This window comes from Mus musculus, chromosome 2 (genome assembly GCF_000001635.26).
Source record: "Mus musculus strain C57BL/6J chromosome 2, GRCm38.p6 C57BL/6J".
NCBI lineage: Eukaryota > Metazoa > Chordata > Mammalia > Rodentia > Muridae > Mus > Mus musculus.
The window spans coordinates 168,595,036-168,611,260 of NC_000068.7; the positions used below are offsets into that span (position 1 = coordinate 168,595,036).

A 16,225-nucleotide genomic window follows, 5' to 3' on the forward strand; every position below is an offset into this window, starting at 1 on the left:
GTATGCCACCACAACCAACAATCTGTGAAGTTAGGGTGACAGAGACAGGTGCTGAGTCAGAGCCCTCCACCTTGGAGTGCCACTGTCCTCAAAACAAGGCACACAGCAACAAGCATCCTCTCAGCTCCCTGGCTTGAATTTTCTTTGTTTTGTTTTGTTTTGTTTTGTTTTGTTTTGTTTTGTTTTGTTTTGTTTTGTAACAGAGTTTTATGTAGCCCAGTCTGGCCTTGAACTTGCTACGTAGTCAAGGGTAGCCTTGAACTCCTGGTCCTCCTGCTTCCACCTCCAGAGTACTGGAATTAGAGGTGTGTCCTTGTGTCCCTAGTGACAAGGAGATCAATTCTGAGAATGGCTTTCTCTCAAAAGCTAGGTGAACCCCCTACAAGCTGGGTCCCCAAGCTGGGTCCCCAAGCTGGGTCCCCAAGCACTGGCCCCTTCTCAGCAGATCCGCCTCTCCCGGGGCCTACTTGCCATGTGAAGGCCTCTCATGGCCGTGGGCCTTTTTCGGATTCTCTGAAGTCTCTGTGTGACCCGGAAATAAAACATCCCAGCCTTCTGCAACCCAGCTGCTCTTCTCCGTGCCCCGTCCAGAACTGATAGCAACATGTCACACTCAGGCTAAGGGTTGACATTGGTCAAGGTGGGCAGAAAGTAATAGCTTAAATTTAAACAATAAAATAAACCAGGAATGGCAAGCAGGGGTGTGAGCACACACGCACACACACACACAACAGCAAAACTGGCAGCAAGCAGAGTCCCCAGTGGGCATAGTCTGAGGGCTTCAGACAGGGTCTCGATTAGACCCAAGAACACCCTGGGTGTAGTGATAACCATCTTACCACTTCCCACATCAGGAAACTGGGGCCCACGCAGGTGGTGACGTTTGGTACTTTAGTTGCCAAAATAGAAAGCATTTGTATGGAACCCCACAGTGTCCTGGAGACCATAGTTGGAGAGCCGTGGAGCAACCGGGTCATAGGCAGGGAAGCATTCCTCCTGACCATCTCCTCCATCCACATTGGCTTCTGTCCCCTGCCTGAGCTCCTCAACGGCTTCCCTAGCAACCACTGACCTGGCTCCAGGCCTCTCCTTTCAGTCCGTGCTGTCCTTTGAGATTAAGGAGGCCACACAATTTTCCATGTGACTCTGATAGTGAACTTCAGACCCCTAACTAGGTCCTTCAGGACCTGTCCTGGCACACATCTGTGATCTCAGTTTCCATTGTCTTCCTCTCTGCCCTTTTGCTGGGCTTCAGCCTGGCCACAGACAACCCTGGCACACAGCCTTCTCGGGAGCCTGTGTGAGCCTCCTCGGGAGCCTGTGTGAGCCTCCTCGGGAGCCTGTGTGAGCATCCTCGGGAGCCTGTGTGAGCATCCTCGGGAGCCTGTGTGAGCATCCTCGGGAGCCTGTGTGAGCACCATTTCTCCTTCTGGGCAGGTTCTCTGCACACTTGCAGGCAGAGCATGCACCATTCAGGACTGAACAAAAACCCACTTCCCTGGGAAAGAGGAGGTGTCCCGGCTGAATGAAAAACCCACTACTGGTGATAACTTGTTCTGCTCTCTCACCAAAAACAAATGTGCATGTCTTCACTCCAGCTGCCTTGGAGCGAGTACCCATTAAGAAGAGGCTAGTCCCTGGACTGGGGCCCTTGGAAGGGCGAGCACCAATTCACAAAGGCCACAGTAAGACAGAGGCAGAGGGCAGGGATGCAGCCACCAGCCACAGAAGCCGGGACTGCCTGGGCCAGAAGAAGCCAGAAGAGGCAGTCAAGGTCCAGCCTGAGCCTTCAGAGAGCATGGCCTGCCAGCACCCAACTCCAGACTTCTGATTCTTAGCACAGTATAGAGTGGTTTCTTCCCGTCTAAACAGCACTGTGTGATGGCCAGTTACAGTAGCCACAAGGAGCCAGTCTAACGCATGTGTGCGCACACATACATGTGCATTCACATGTACAAATGCATGTAAATGTGTACATACATGTGCAGGCGAGCATGCACTTGTCCCAGAGCACAAGGGCAAACTCCTGCCCACTGGCTTCATGTCCAGCATGCTTAACAGGAAACGGGCAGGCCGGCTGCTCTAGGATCTGTGTGTGTGTGTGTGTGTGTGTGTGTGTGTGTGTCTGTGTGTGTGTCTGTGTGTGTGTGTGTGTCTGTGTCTGTCTGTGTGTCTGTGTGTGTGTCTGTGTCTGTGTGTGTGTGTGTGTGTGTCTGTGTGTGTGGGTGTCTGTGTGTCTGTGTGTGTCTGTGTGTGTCTGTGTCTGTCTGTGTGTCTGTGTGTGTGTGTGTGTGTCTGTGTGTCTGTGTGTGTCTGTGTCTGTCTGTGTCTGTCTGTGTGTCTGTGTCTGTGTGTGTGTCTGTGGGTCTGTGTGTGTGTGTGTCTGTGTGTACATTCGTACATGCGCACACTAGCGTGTTGGTATACTAGCCTGTGTGTGTGAGGGCCATCAGGTGTCTTGTCTTCAGTCACTCTCCACCCTATCTTTTTGAGACAGGGTCTCTCAGTGACCTGGAGGTTACAGTGTCTGCTAGATTGGCCCCATCTGGCTCCACCCTCATCTACCCTGGGCTTACAGGCATACACCTCTACCTCTACCCCCAGCTTTTTTATGTAAGTGCTAGGAATTCGAGCTCAGAACCTCATGCTTCTACAGTAAGCTCTTTACACGCTGAGCCATCTCTCCAGTCTACCGCAGCAGTTCCAAATACCGCTCGGCTCAAAACTTACTATTACTCTCTTATCTGTGGGGAAACTGAGGCACGGGAAAGTGAGGTTCCTCACACAAGGTCACACAGCTCTTAAGTAGCAGATGTGGACCCTGTGACCAGCACTCAGGCTGTTGATTTTCTGGGTTATCATAAATTCCTCCTGGGGTCCCCCAGAGACTCACAGGATAAGAGGCCTGGCCCTGCCTTTCAAGGGGCTTACAGCCATGATAAGTAAATAGTTTTAGAAAATTCAAGTCTACTCTAGAGAGCTTCCTTCTACAGCATTGAGTTGTGGGAAGATAGGTTGGGCTGTCTGGAGAGCCAGTGGGAACTAGTCAGGGAGGGGTCTTGGCAGCCCCCTGTTCTGAGGCTCCTTGCTGGCCACCTTCCTCTACTAGCAGTGAAAATGTCTTTTATTGTCCTCAGAGGCAAGGCTAGGGGAGGCACCTTCTTTGTCCGCCTTTTCCAATGTCTCCTGCATCTCTCCTCTTCCAAGATGTGTCAGAGAACATCACTGGGCTGGAGAAAGAGTCTAGAGCCAAGGTCTAAGTGATGTGTATGTCGGCGGCGGTCAGAAGTTAGGCTGGTGTTTGCAAGTACCCAAGACAGCTGAGCCTGCGCTTCAAATTGACTCTGCCACTTTCCTACTGGGTAACCCTTGGCCAGTTCTCTGTGCCTCCCTGTGCCTTCTCTGTGCCTCACTGCCCTCCTCCAGGGAGGAGAGTACAGTACACGCCAAATACAGTCTCAGAGAAAAGGAAAAGACATTGTAAGTTGAAGGCAGACAGCCCCAGACAGCTCTGAGTCAACAGCAAGCTAACAGGGACAGTGGTGGCTCATCCAGGGCCAGGCCCTACACTTCTCCTGGTGTGTGTGACTTCTGGCAATGCTGGTCTTTCTGTCCTCACCCATCAGATACCAACGCTGGGTATGCGTTCACCGCAGGTTAAACAGAGCTAAGTCTTTTATATGCATGGTTTCGTGTGACGCGCACGACAGCCCTACGAAGACTATACTGTCATTAGTCATTTTTTGCAAATGAGGACATTGAGGCTTCTGAAGTCATCACATCTTAACCCAATCTGTGTCATTTCAAAGCTCCAGTATGTTTTTAAAAGACCTTAAGAGGTCTAGGGGACTTTGGGTGTAATTCAGCCAGTGAAGAGATTGTCTGGGTTCAGTCCCTAGCACCCCATATCCCAGGCATGGTAGCTCATACCTGTAAACCCAGCACTCTGGAGATAGCAGCAGAAGACCAAAAGTTCAAGGTTATTCTTGGTCACCAAATGAATTTGAAGCTAGTCTGGGCTACATGAGGCCCTATTTCTAAAGACGGGGCAGGGGATGATCTACAGGACATGTATTAGAAGAATGGCAGCTGATGATCAGTCTCTATTCAATATTAGTTTCTATCTTTAATATGATAGAAATTGCAGCAGGCATTCACAGAGCATTCGTGATGAGAAAAATTGTGTCTGGAGTTTGTTGGTTCTCACAACCACCCCTTTAAAAAAAAAAAAGCCTTCTTAGAGATTCCATTTTACAGATGAGGAAATTAAGGCACAGAGAGGTGAAGTTAATTTCCTGATAGCCCACAGCTCTGACGTGGCCAAGCAGATACCCCAACCCACGCAGAAGTCAGGGGACCAGGGCCTGGGAGGGAAGCAAAACTCGTCTCAAGTTTGTTTATTCCTGAAATACTTTCCATCACCTTTCAGATAACACTGAACACTCCCCTTCCACATCTTTAAGCTCCCCTGGGGCTTCAGACCATCTGCACAGCAAGCTTGCAGTTTTCCTTGCCGTGCAAATATTTCTATCCTATGCCCTGGGACTGCCCATCAGCACCATCCCTGGGACGCTGAGGGTCTCATCCAGCAGGCAGTTGAGTTTAATGGTGCCCTCGGTGCCCTCGTTGTTTTCTCTGGGGACCCCTAGGCAGAGAACAGCGATCGGCCTATCTCAAGGCAGCTGTCTGTGATGCCTGGAGCTGTTTTCTGTGAGCCTTACTCAGTGCTGTGTCATGTTTGCAAGATTCAGTCTGGTGTCCTGCATCCTGCCTATACAAGCACAGCAGCATAGACATTCGTCCCATTCTTGTGCACTTGAACACGGACTGGGAAACGGGACAAGAGACCTGTGTCCTCCCAGACCTTAACAGAACATTCCCAGCCCAGGGCAGAGGGTTACAATCGCCACAGGAAGGCACAAAGCAGACGCTGAGTTCTCCGTGTGGGCCTCTCTTCCTCCCTCTTGGAGCTAAAATCTGACATTTGTCTGTCTGTGCTGTCATCCTGTCATTTGTCCCCTCAACCCCAGGTCAGAGCATCTGTCTGTCTGTACTGTCATCCTGTCCCCTCAACCCCAGGTCAGAGCATCTGTCTGTCTGTACTGTCATCCTGTCCCCTCAACCCCAGGTCAGAGCATCTATGTCTTGGCTTTGGTTTGTTCTGCGGTAAAAATCACTCCAAGGCCTTGACATATGCCTGGCCTGCCTGGGAGCATCACTCTGACACCTGACACAATATTAGCGCTTTTTTTTTTTCTCTTGACATTATGTCACTGCACCAGTGCCATGTAAGCACACTGACAGGGGGCAGAGTAGACTGATACCAGGAAAAGGTCCCAAGCGCTGGCAGGATCCGGCTTTCAAAAGTCCCGCTCTACTAAAAAATAAGCTGAGGTTGAAGGTGGCTAAACACATCTTTTACTGAACCGGGATGGGGCTTGGACCCGGTTTTCAGCAAGACCCACCCCCACCCCCACCTTGGGCTTACTTGCCAAAGCTGTCATTTGCCTCCGCCCCACCGCCCCCCCCCCCCAGGACTTCAGTCCACCACGCTGAGCACAAAACCTACATTCAACTCAGATTTTATGACACGGGGCTAACTCCTCCTACGCGGATGTATTCCGCTTAACCCTTCAGCCCTTCGCATTCGGCGGTGCCCCTGTCCCTCCCTCCACACGAACTGGCCCCACAGAAACCATCCAACAGCTTCCACTTTAAAGACCCGATTTCTGACTCCCCAGCCCAATCCCCTTACAATCCCAACCAGATGGGCTAGATTTCATATTATATTCTCACTCATTAACTCTCTCCCCCAAGAACCAAATTGGATGGCTTCAAGGTTACATCTCAAAGGAGAAGATGGAGCAGAAACGGGGACAGTGGGGCGTCTGTGATCTCTTTGGCAGAACAAGCTCATGGTACTTTAAATTGTGGTGGGGGAGCTGGAAGAGCCCTCAGACTCATCCCAAAAAGGGGGAGAAAATGGCTTAAATTGTTTGAATGGCCCAGAGCATCTGGTGATGTAACTGGGAAGAGATGTCTTTCTGTATTAGTAAATAGCAAAATGTCAAGCCTATGGGAGGGGGGGCTAAATAATAATGATGACAAGGACGGTGGCATCTGCTGTCAAAGCCGAGAGCAACAAGAGAATAAGCCAGCGGGTTAGCAGCGAGACCCCCCTCCTGGTGTCCCGCGCCACACACACACAGGGAAACCTGCCTGGAGACGCTTCCTAGAATCACCACCGGCGACGGCCAGGATGTGCGCGTGCGCCCCTGTTTCACCGCATCTGTGCTTCTACCTGCGAGCGGGGACTGCGTGGGGTGCCTCCCGGAGGGGTAGGGGTAGGCAGCGGAGCGAGGATGCGATGCGAGGATGCGGGAAGGGATGCGAGCAGGAATGCAGGCAGGGAAGCCAATGGCGGCGCGATTACCTCGGTCCGCAGACCCCATGGTGCGGAGGGGCTGGCGGGGGCCCGGCCTGCGCAATGCGGGGCGCTGCATCTGTAGGCGCCGGGATCAGCAGGCTGGGGACCGTGTGCTGTGATCTGGCGGAGCGGCGCAGACGCTGCAGCGCCTAGGCTCCGCTCCGGGGCTCTGGCTCCCCGTGCTCCCACTCCTGTGCTCCTGCTCCGGCTCTCCGTGCTCCCGCTGCCGTGCTCCGGGCTCCTGCTCAGGCTCCCCGGGCTCCCGGCGCTCCGCGGTCGCTTACTCCAGAGGCAACGCGACTTCCTTCCCCGCGCTCCGTGTTTATAGGCTTTCAATGCAGTAAAATAACGGGATTCCCTCACTGTTTCCTCCTGTTTACTCAGCGCCATGGAAACCCCTGGATCCCGTCCATCTCCAAAACTAAGGGCTTTCCTGAAAACTTCACACTCAGGAATCCATGACGTCGCCTCCTCCGCGGCCAGCCAGCTCCGTGGCTCCTTCGGCCGCCAAGCACAAGTCCCTGATTGTTCGGGGCAGAGAAAAAGTCAGGGAGAGGGAGGCGCGCAGGGGTGGGGGCGCGGCCCGCCAGGCCCTGCAGGAGCTGCGTGCAAACTCGCAGACAGCCACCGCCTCCCCGCTGCAGCTTTGCCTAAATTCAGCCTCCTGACACCCCACTTTCCGAGAGGATACCCCTTGGAGAAGGCTCCCCAGGATTTCAGCCTGCACCCCCGGGTTGTCCAGCATCCCTTGGACACTTGCCCAGGGGTGTCTCCTTAGGCCCTCAGTGCCTCTGACTGCCCAGACTCTTGAGTGTTCAGGGATGAAGAGGAGCAAGACGAAGGAAAAAGAAATAAATAACAGTGCCTGTGCTAACTGTCCAAGATTTTTTTTTCCTCAAAGTTTATTTTTAGATTCATTTAGAAAATCCAAGGTTTCCAGTATTACTCGGAGGGTCCAGCAATAAGGCCGAAAAGGAGTCGCTGAAACCAGGCAACGCATGTGTTTACGCATGCTGTGCATAAACAGGAAAATAAAGAGGAGGGATGTCGGGACCTCTGCAGCCTCGGGAAGAGATGTGTGGGGTGGCACACGTGGCTCCCACCTGGGCCATGGCTGGAAAGAGCCGGCTGAGCTGCAGCCGGCAAGACGACTGGGCTGGACTTCAGCTATGTTGCTTCTCCACCTGCGTGTTCCATGGGAATTTCTGGGCTCAGAGATAAAGCCAGCTTTGATAGGCAAATTTGAAATACTGTTGTGGGCTCTGATAACAAACTTGGGAGCACCCAGGGCTAGTGAGTCATCACCCCCTCCCACAAGAGATACTGATTGGGGGAGCAGACTTCGCCCATGGGACCACTTTGTTCTTCACGCTCACCGTGGCTCCTCGACCTCTACACCTCCCAGAGTGACCACTAAGAACCCTGCCTGAGAAAGCCCCAACTCACTCCCGCAGAGGGGACTCTCTCTTAAGTCTACCTGCATCCAGGTGCACCTTCACAGAGCAGCTGAGGAAACTTGTACCAGTCCCAAACAACAGCCATATATGTCTACCTAAAAAAAATTCAAAGCAAGGAAGTTATGCTGCTTTCCAACTAAACCAAGTCTCAGAGCCACCAACTTCTTTACAGCTACTCTGGAAGCACCCCTTATCGGGATGGCTTGACGAGGCATGAAGACAGCTGTTGGTTCAGTCAGCGAGCACTAATATGTAGACAGTGTATTGGGATATGCTCAGCAGAGCTGTTAAGGAGGTCTCACTGAGACCTCCATACCCATCACCCACAACGGGAACAGGACACCCATCCTAGCATTCCCAAGTTGCAGGACTTTCAGGTTTAAAATAAAGAAAGTTCCAGGCAGGTTGGTATCCATTGCTTATCATACGCACGAGTGAGACTTCATTTCTTTTTGCTTCTAACCATGCAGAGTTCTCATAGATAGGTAGTAAGTACACTCTGTGTGAACATGCCCCCTACCTCAGCACCTACTGTGTGCCAGGTCTAAGGTGGAGAGCATCTCTCAATCCTTGTTCACACATCTGCAGAGTCATACTTGGGCCCTGGGAGCAGCCAGTCCTGCACAGACCAACATGGCAGCCACCAGCTACACATGGCAAAGATGAAAGTAACTAATGATTCTGTAGTCTGCCAAAGTCAGTTCTTTGATGGCACGGGGCCACAACATCGCAGGTGTTCAAAAAAAAAAAAAAAAAAAAAAAGGTGGCTGACAGTTTCCTGCACTGGACAGCAAAGCCACACTCATCCTTCCAGAAAATTCTCATGGGCAGCATGGCTCAGACACTCTGAAAGGTCCCCCTCAGCTAGAATTGCCTTGTCAGCAGCCCATTCACACAGGGTGAAATGGAGACACTAGCGAGGCTCGCCACCCAGAGCTGAGCTACGAGTCCAACGAACACATTTAATGGAAGTGCTAAAGACAGTCATAAACGCTAAAAATACATATCTTTAAAAAATAATAAAGCCTTCCCACGGTCAAGGCGTGAGTGGTGACTAAGCAGGGGACTGGGCTTGTCTGACTGTCTTCAAGTGTTAGCTGGAGGCCACTCTTCTGGAGACTAAGCCAACCCATCTAGCTAAAAAGCCTCTTGTGAGACCTGCTCCTCAGTCAGAGACGGACCTCTTGCCTGGCATGCAAGAGGCTCCGGTTCCACCCTTAGCACTTAACCTTACTCATTTTAGTTTTATTACATGTATGTATGTATATATGTATGTATGTATTTGTGTGTGTATATATACCAATGTGCATTGCCACAGTACACAGGTAGAGGTCAGAGGGCAGCCTGTGGAAGTCTGTTCTCTCCTTCCATCACGTGAGCTCTGGGATCCCACACAGGCTGTAAGGGTTGGCAGCAAGTGACTTTGCCCCCGAAGCATCTTGCCCACCCTCATTCCTTTCTACGTTTATTAAATATATTTATTTTATTGAGTTTTCTAAGGCAGGATCTTCACCGCCCAGGTTGGCCTCCAACTCAGAACCCTCGGGTCTCCACCTCTCTGAGAACTGAGGTTACAGGTGTGGGCTCCCACACCCATCCAAAGCCTTTAAAAAAGAGAGAGAGAAAAAAAAATCTAGTTCCTTTGTTGTTCCTACCGACCATGGTACTGTGAGCCCCGCTTACAGATGAGCACATCAAGACTTCAAGAGCCCGCGTTCGCACGGCCGGCCCCAAGGTGACCCCAACTCTGGCAGCTGCAGACCCGTGTTCTTGGCTCAGCAGCCCCTGCCTCCCGAGGCCTCCCCGGGAAGCTCCGCCTCTGCGGCCAGCAGCAAGGCAGGAAACCAGCATTCTGGGCCTCCTCTGGTGGACTCATTATCAGGGATAATTTTAGACTCGGGTCCCACCCAAGCTCAGGCCTTGGAGGCGAGTCCCCATCTCCACAGGTGCCTGGAGCTGCTCGGGGGACGCCTTCTGGAACTCGGAGAGTCAGCACTAGCCACGTTTTTTATGGCCTTCACTCTTTGTCACAGTTAAGCATTTTCCCCTCTTAAAGCTCAATTAATACTACCAGGCTGGAGCCCGGGCCTAACAGCTGAGTCACCCAACGTGCCCTCATGAGCCGCAGCGTTAGGCCCCCTCCAACGCTCTTCTTGAGTTCTCAGACAATTTCTTTCCTCTCTTACTGCCAGAGCAAGAAATATTTTGTCCTTTTGAACTGATCCACCCACTGTTTTTCACTTCTGTAGCACACTCCCCTTTGCTGAGGGGGTGCTCCGAGGGGGGTGGGTGGGGAGCTTCCGCCCACTAAATTATCCAAGAGAAGTCCCCAAAATAGAGCCTCTCAGCTGGAACTGGGACTTGGCAGCGGGCAAGGGGAAAAAGGCTGAGAAGAAATGGAATGAAAGGAAAGAGAAGGGACCCAGGTGGCCTAGGGGCACACCTGGGCTCTGGAGCTGCTGAATCCCTCGGGACCCTTTTCTTAGATGCCCCCCTCCCAACAGCCTCATAAACAGACCCGCAGGTGTTTCTGCCAGCATGCCACTGGCTGGCACTGCCCAAGATGGTCATCTGTGCCAGGACTCAGGGCAGCTCAGATGGGACCTTCCTTGTGTGTCTCCTCCCTTGCTGTATGCAGAGCCCATATCATCTCCATTTATACCCCAGATGGGCCTGTAAGCTTACGGACCTGCCTATGACACCTATCAAACAATGTAGGGAATGCTTGCTGTGCGATGGTCTCACTGAACCTTCAAACTGCCTCGTGACGATCATTTCATCAGGTAGAGAATTATGCACAGAGAGGTTATGCAAGACCTTATACCCAAGGTCGTCCAGCCAGTAAATGGCAGAGGTGGGATTTGAACCCCAGCCACTAAGCTCCAGAACCCACGTACTTTTACCCACCAGCCTTTCCACCTCTTCAGTTGCTATGAAAAACACCCCTGAAAGTTCCTTGTGCTCACCCACGTGTGACGATGCTGGTTGTCTGGGATCCTAGCTCTTGGAAGGTTGAGGGGCAGTGCTGTGAGTTCGAGGTCAACCTGGGTCACGTGTCAAAACCCCATTTCAAAGCAATAGCAAAGCCAATGGTTTCTGAGATCAGCAGTTTCATGAACCTGGCCATGCTGGGAGCACAAACAGAGACAAGGCTCAGTGGCTCTCGAGAAAATGAGAAGTGGGTCACATGGATTGTGTGACCTGGGGATACCAGAAGGGGGTGGGCAGGCAGGTCTGGGGGCAGGACCTCCTTTCCTATTGAATGGAGTGTATTGCAACATTTTCCAAAGACCTCTCAAGTCCCCATACCTACCCCCATCCCGTGTGACTTCCTTCCCAGGGGTACTGCAGAGTCTTGGCTGCTCTGCTGACATCTGTCCCTTCCCTGTTGTCTCTCTGCATGACCAATCTTCATGAGACATCAAGTCACCACAAGACCCCATGCTCAGGCCCCAGCCCGAGGTCACCTTCAGGGTGAGTCTGAGTCCCATCCGATCTCTCCAGCAATCTCCCTGGCCCCAGCAGCCAGCCTGGCGCAGACCCAGAGCTCTGGACTTCATGTCATTGAGCTGTAGACCTACTCATGGCCCTCCCCTAGGTTCCCTGTGGCATCCCTGGCTTGAGACCATCTTTTCTGAGCTTCTCTCTCTGGCCACCTCAGCCCACTGACCAGGGTCACCCCTGCTCTGGCCCTTTTAAAGATGTGCTTCCTTCTTCCTGTCAAGCAGGCCTGCCTTCTTTCAAGGTTAGAAGGAGAGGCCAGGGTTAAGTGTGCTGGGTGTACAGTAGGTACTTAGTAACATCAGATGACAGCCATCCTGCCAGGATAGCCAGAAGACGAAAACCCAGTTTAACCAAATACTCCCCTGCCTTGTGCCTCTCTGTCCAGCAGTAGTCTGCTGAGGGCCCTTGCCAGCCTTTTTGGCTGACAACCTCATAGTAGGTCTCCAGCCTCATAGTAGGGCCCTGCAGGCAATCTCATGTGGGGTGAATGGGACTCAGCCACCTGCCAAGAGCCACCCTGAGAGGTGACAGCAGCCACAACAAGGGATCATCTCAGGATGACCTGGGCCACCTAGCCTGTGAGAGAGAAACTTGTCTGTTTAGCCACCGAGTGTGGAAGAAGTCACAGAAAGATACCACCATGGCCTCCCAGGCTCTGGCCTGTGCCCTGTCTGATTGTCTGTCCCCTCTGTCCCACTCTGTGCCCAACTTCATCCCTTTTCTGGAACACTGGTCCCCACATTTCTGTAGCTGGCTTCTTTAAATGCCATCCCATGATTTGGGGGAAGTTGAGAGAGACAGAGTCTGTCTATGAAGTTCAGGCTGGCCTTGAACTCCTGATTCTCAAGTCTCTCGAGTGCTGGCATGACAGGTGTGTGTCAACTTACTCTGCTTCAGCACTATTCTGTGACATTCTCCCATGACCCTCTCTGAAACATGTCCCCCTGAGCTGCAGTACAGCCAGCCTCCCAGCCCTGTGATGTTCCACCCAGTGCCTCTGAGACTCTATGGCACTGTTGGCTTGAAGTCCAGATTCACTTGTGTCTCGTCTGTCTGCTCCACCTTCCCGCAAAATGTCAGCTCCCCCAGGCCAGGGCTCTGGCTTCACGGCCTGGCTGTGTCCTCAGCACTGGGAGAGAGGCCTGGCCTATGGCCTGCCTCAAAAATGCTCGTTGAGTGAATGACAGAGGGCCAGCTTGTCTCGTCTGTTTTGTTTACTGGTCATGAGTCATCTTCCCACCAGACTAGGAAAATAGGGGCCTGTGTGTCCTCCTCGGGGCTTGGCGAGACTTCTAGAACGGGTGGTCCCTGCTCTGTAGTCCTATCTCATGTCTACCTCAAAGCAATTCTGGCAGGCTCTCCCAAGTCCGCCACACACAGCTCATCTGGGCCTCTCAGAACTCTCTCAGATGAAGCCTCCTATAAACCCACTTATGGCCGGGGAGGAAACTGAGGCACAGAGCCCCCAAGGTCACCAAATAGTAAGCAGCAGGCTGTGAGAGTATGAGCAATCGTGGTATAGCTCCAGAATTACACTCCTGAATCCTGTGGATATTTGTTGACTGAATAACTGACAGCTAGCCAGGCATGACTGTACAATCAGCCACCTGCTCAGCTGGTTGCAGGGGACCCCAGTCATCCATGGCCCAGGTGTGGCTGGGTGAGATGCTCCTGGGGCTGGCAAGGGACAGGGAACAGGCGGAGGCTGTCCCGGGGGAGGCCTTCCCCAAGTCGTGGGATGGAAAGGTTCACCTCATCTGGAAAGAACTCCCCGTTCTGTGGCTGCAGCCCCGAGTGAGGTGTCTCCCCAGCCCACTCCTTGCAGGGCGCATTGTCTTGCTTTTAATAGCTTCTCTAATCTGTACTTGGAGCAGCTCCTGACTGACTATTCCCAAAATAATCCTCAGTGCCACTTTTTCCAGCTCACAAATCCTGAAGATTGCTACCCTCCCCATCAGCCACTGGTCCCAGGGTCCCCAGGCGGGAATGTGACCCAACGGGAGCTTGCTGAGGATCTTGGAGAGAGCCTGGCTGCCCCTGCCAGATCATGGGCTGCTGACTGTGAATTTCCCCCCATCCACAGCTCCAGCCTGCAGAACTGGGCTGGGACAGCCCGCCAGCAGCAGCCCTCCCTCGGAATGCCCCGGGCTCCCCCTCTGAGAGATGGGAAGATTTTCCTAGAAGCTGGAGAAGTTGGAAAGCTGACGTGGAGAGAAAGGAAACTGGCTGGTGGTCAGCTTGCCTTTCTCTCTCCTGCTGTAGGCAGAAGAAAATGGAGACTGGGGGAATCTCCCTTGCAAAGACAGAGACTTGATGGGGGGCGGTGAAAGGGTCTCATGTAGCCCAGGCTAGGCCCTTGCTTGCTACACAGAGCTAAGGCTGATCTTGAACTCCTACTCTTCCTGCCTCTACCTCCCAAGTGCTAGGGTTGCAGGCCTGTGCCACCACACTAGGTTTCTGCAGGGATGGGAACTGAACCCAGGATGTTATTATCCATGCTAGGCCAAGCTGAAGATAAGACTCAGCAGGACTTTCTTTTGTTAAAGACTGAGGTGCCCATAACTAGAATTTTATCTTTGAATATTCAGTGCTCTATGGAGCTTCTTTTTGTGTTTTCGTTCAATAAACCTCCTGGCAACCCTCCAGGAGGCCAGGCTAGACTGGAGATGTGGCTATGGGTAAAACAGGCAGCGGCTTGGCCCTGCTGAGCTGGCAACCCAGTGGGGGACACCCAGAGGAAACACACAAACACTGAAGACACCACTCTGCCCAGAAATGGCCAGAGTGGAACAAGAAGACAGCACAGACTGAGAGGTCTCAGTCAGGGGGTCTGAGGGGTCACATTGCTGTGTGAAGCCAGGGCAAAGACTATGTAGACATCTGGGGGGCACATGGGCTGAGGTCGAGGAAGTTCTCTCAGAGGCAGGAGCAGCGTTCTCACCTTCATTCATCTGACGAGTTCCCTAGGTGCTCCATACAGCAGGTGATTGGGTCAGCAGGCAGCACAGAGCAGGGGTCTGCTGCCTAGAGAAGACTTGGGGAGCCTTGCAACATGTGTGTGGGGGGATGGGGGTTGCTTAGCCTGGTGGGGGTGGGGTGGGAAGCTGTCTTCACAGACAGCAATAACCACCAAGCTTTATTGAGTAATCACACTCAATCACACTTTGATCTATTTTAAGCGTTTGGCACGGGGAACCTGATCGATCCTCAGAGCCTTAGAAAGAATAGGTAACAAAAAAGCCAAATGAGTTCCCCTAGGTTGTATGGCAAAGAAGCCAGAAATCCAGCCCTTAAGAGGGCAGGCATATTCTTCACTCTCCCTCATCTCTTCCTGGTCAAGTAGGATCTGATGGTAGGAGCCATTTTGGACCATGACGTAAAAAGCGTGTGAAGGAAGGCAGCATAGAGGTTCCCTGGCCGCTGGTGATCGTGGAGTCTCCATAGCAACCCCAAATCTCCTGCCCAGACTCTGTTGTAAGAGAGAAATAAATAACTGATTTGTTTAGCCCACTGCTATTTGGGGACTTTGACTAGGACAATTACATCTGTGATTGCACCAGCATGGCTTTTATTTTAAGAGGCCCTGGGAGGCATCAAGGAGAGTGACAGTGGATGACATGATCAGACATGCTGTGTCAGGAAGGCAGCCAGAATTGGGGTTAAGTCTGTCTTCAGGACGGCTGGCCTGAGTACAAACCCCAACACTGGCTCTCCCTAGGTTTGGGACCCATTTAACCTATGTATGCCTCACTTTCCCTGTCGGCACCCAGGTAGACAGCCACAGTGAGGGTCCAAAATGGGGCTTAAAATGGCACAGGCTAGCCCAGGAGATGTCTAAGCAGCGAAGTGCTTGCTGAGCAAGTCTGGGGACACAAGTTAAGGACTCTCCCCAGCATCCACATAAAAAGCCAGGCATAGCTGCGTATGTTTCTTACCCCATGCTGGGGAGGCAAAGGCAGGGAGCCCCCATCCCTGGAACTCCCTGGCCAGCCCATCTAGCTGAATCAGTGAGTCCCAGGTTCAGTGAGAGGCTTGGTCTCAAACAATAACATGAAGAGCTATAGAGGAAGCTACCCAACAGTGACCTCTGACCTCCACATGCACACACACGGTTACACTGACCCGTGTGCATCTGTGCACACTCATGTGAACACCAATTTAGACTACTGCCAACACCCATCCATTTCCCACACAGGACACGGTGTCCACTGGGCGCCTAGAGCGCAGGGAGTGTAGCCTCAAGAGGTGTCTATGGCCTGCACCCTCCCTCTGCGGAGCTGACCAAGCCTGCACTGAACCCCACTGTCGGCAGCTGCTGGTGAGAGCCTGGCATCTCGCACCTTCATTTCTGCCAGGGCAAGGACACAGCACTAGGTGATCCTGAGCAAGACCACCCAGAAGCTGGGGCACCTGCCTACCGAGTGAAGCACAGACTGGGACCAGAGCACTGTGCAGAGCCCTGTCTCTGTAGTCTAGCCCAGGAAACTGTTACTGGAGGGAGCCTGGCACTGGGCAGGCACCCCACTGGGCAGCATGCTGCCTCCCTCTGGGCCCCTAGAAGATAAGAAGCCATACTTCCCCAGGATGCACTGGGAACCTCCTGCCAGTTCCTCTACACTTGGCAAAATATTGCTTTGTGGAGCCAACCCTATTTTTCCATTAATGAAAGTATTTTTGGGCTCCCAGCAACAATGAGTGACTGTTACAAAAGCCGTAGACCCTTCCAAGGTAAACAGAGCCTTCCCCAACCCAGGCTGGCTGCTCAGCCACTGAGCTGGTTGCAGCTGTTCTGGGCTCTGAGCCCTACTGGGGTCTGCAAGGGCCAGCCCGGGGCCTC

At 52.7% G+C, this 16,225-nt stretch overlaps 1 protein-coding gene and 1 long non-coding RNA gene across 10 annotated transcripts in view; both read right to left on the reverse strand.

The window, feature by feature from the left end:
* Nfatc2 (nuclear factor of activated T cells, cytoplasmic, calcineurin dependent 2) overlaps window positions 1–6,622 on the reverse strand; it is a 125,248-nt gene extending 118,626 nt beyond the window's left edge. For all 9 annotated transcript variants that reach the window (NR_111897.1, NM_001291173.1, NM_001291171.1 and 6 more), the window contains exon 1: window positions 6,434–6,622. Coding sequence is in view for 3 of the 9 variants with exons in the window: in NM_001291168.1 (NP_001278097.1) it covers window positions 6,434–6,503 (70 nt within the window). In the remaining 6 variants the exon portion in view is untranslated. The remainder of the gene's footprint in view (window positions 1–6,433) is intronic.
* A 695-nt stretch (window positions 6,623–7,317) lies between these two features.
* Window positions 7,318–9,686, reverse strand: Gm52535. The gene is made up of 3 exons (XR_003953968.1): window positions 9,540–9,686; window positions 7,905–7,979; window positions 7,318–7,611 (listed from the first exon to the last, which is right to left on the reverse strand). It is a non-coding gene; the product is annotated as a predicted gene, 52535 (long non-coding RNA).
* Between the last annotated feature and the right edge of the window lie 6,539 nt (window positions 9,687–16,225).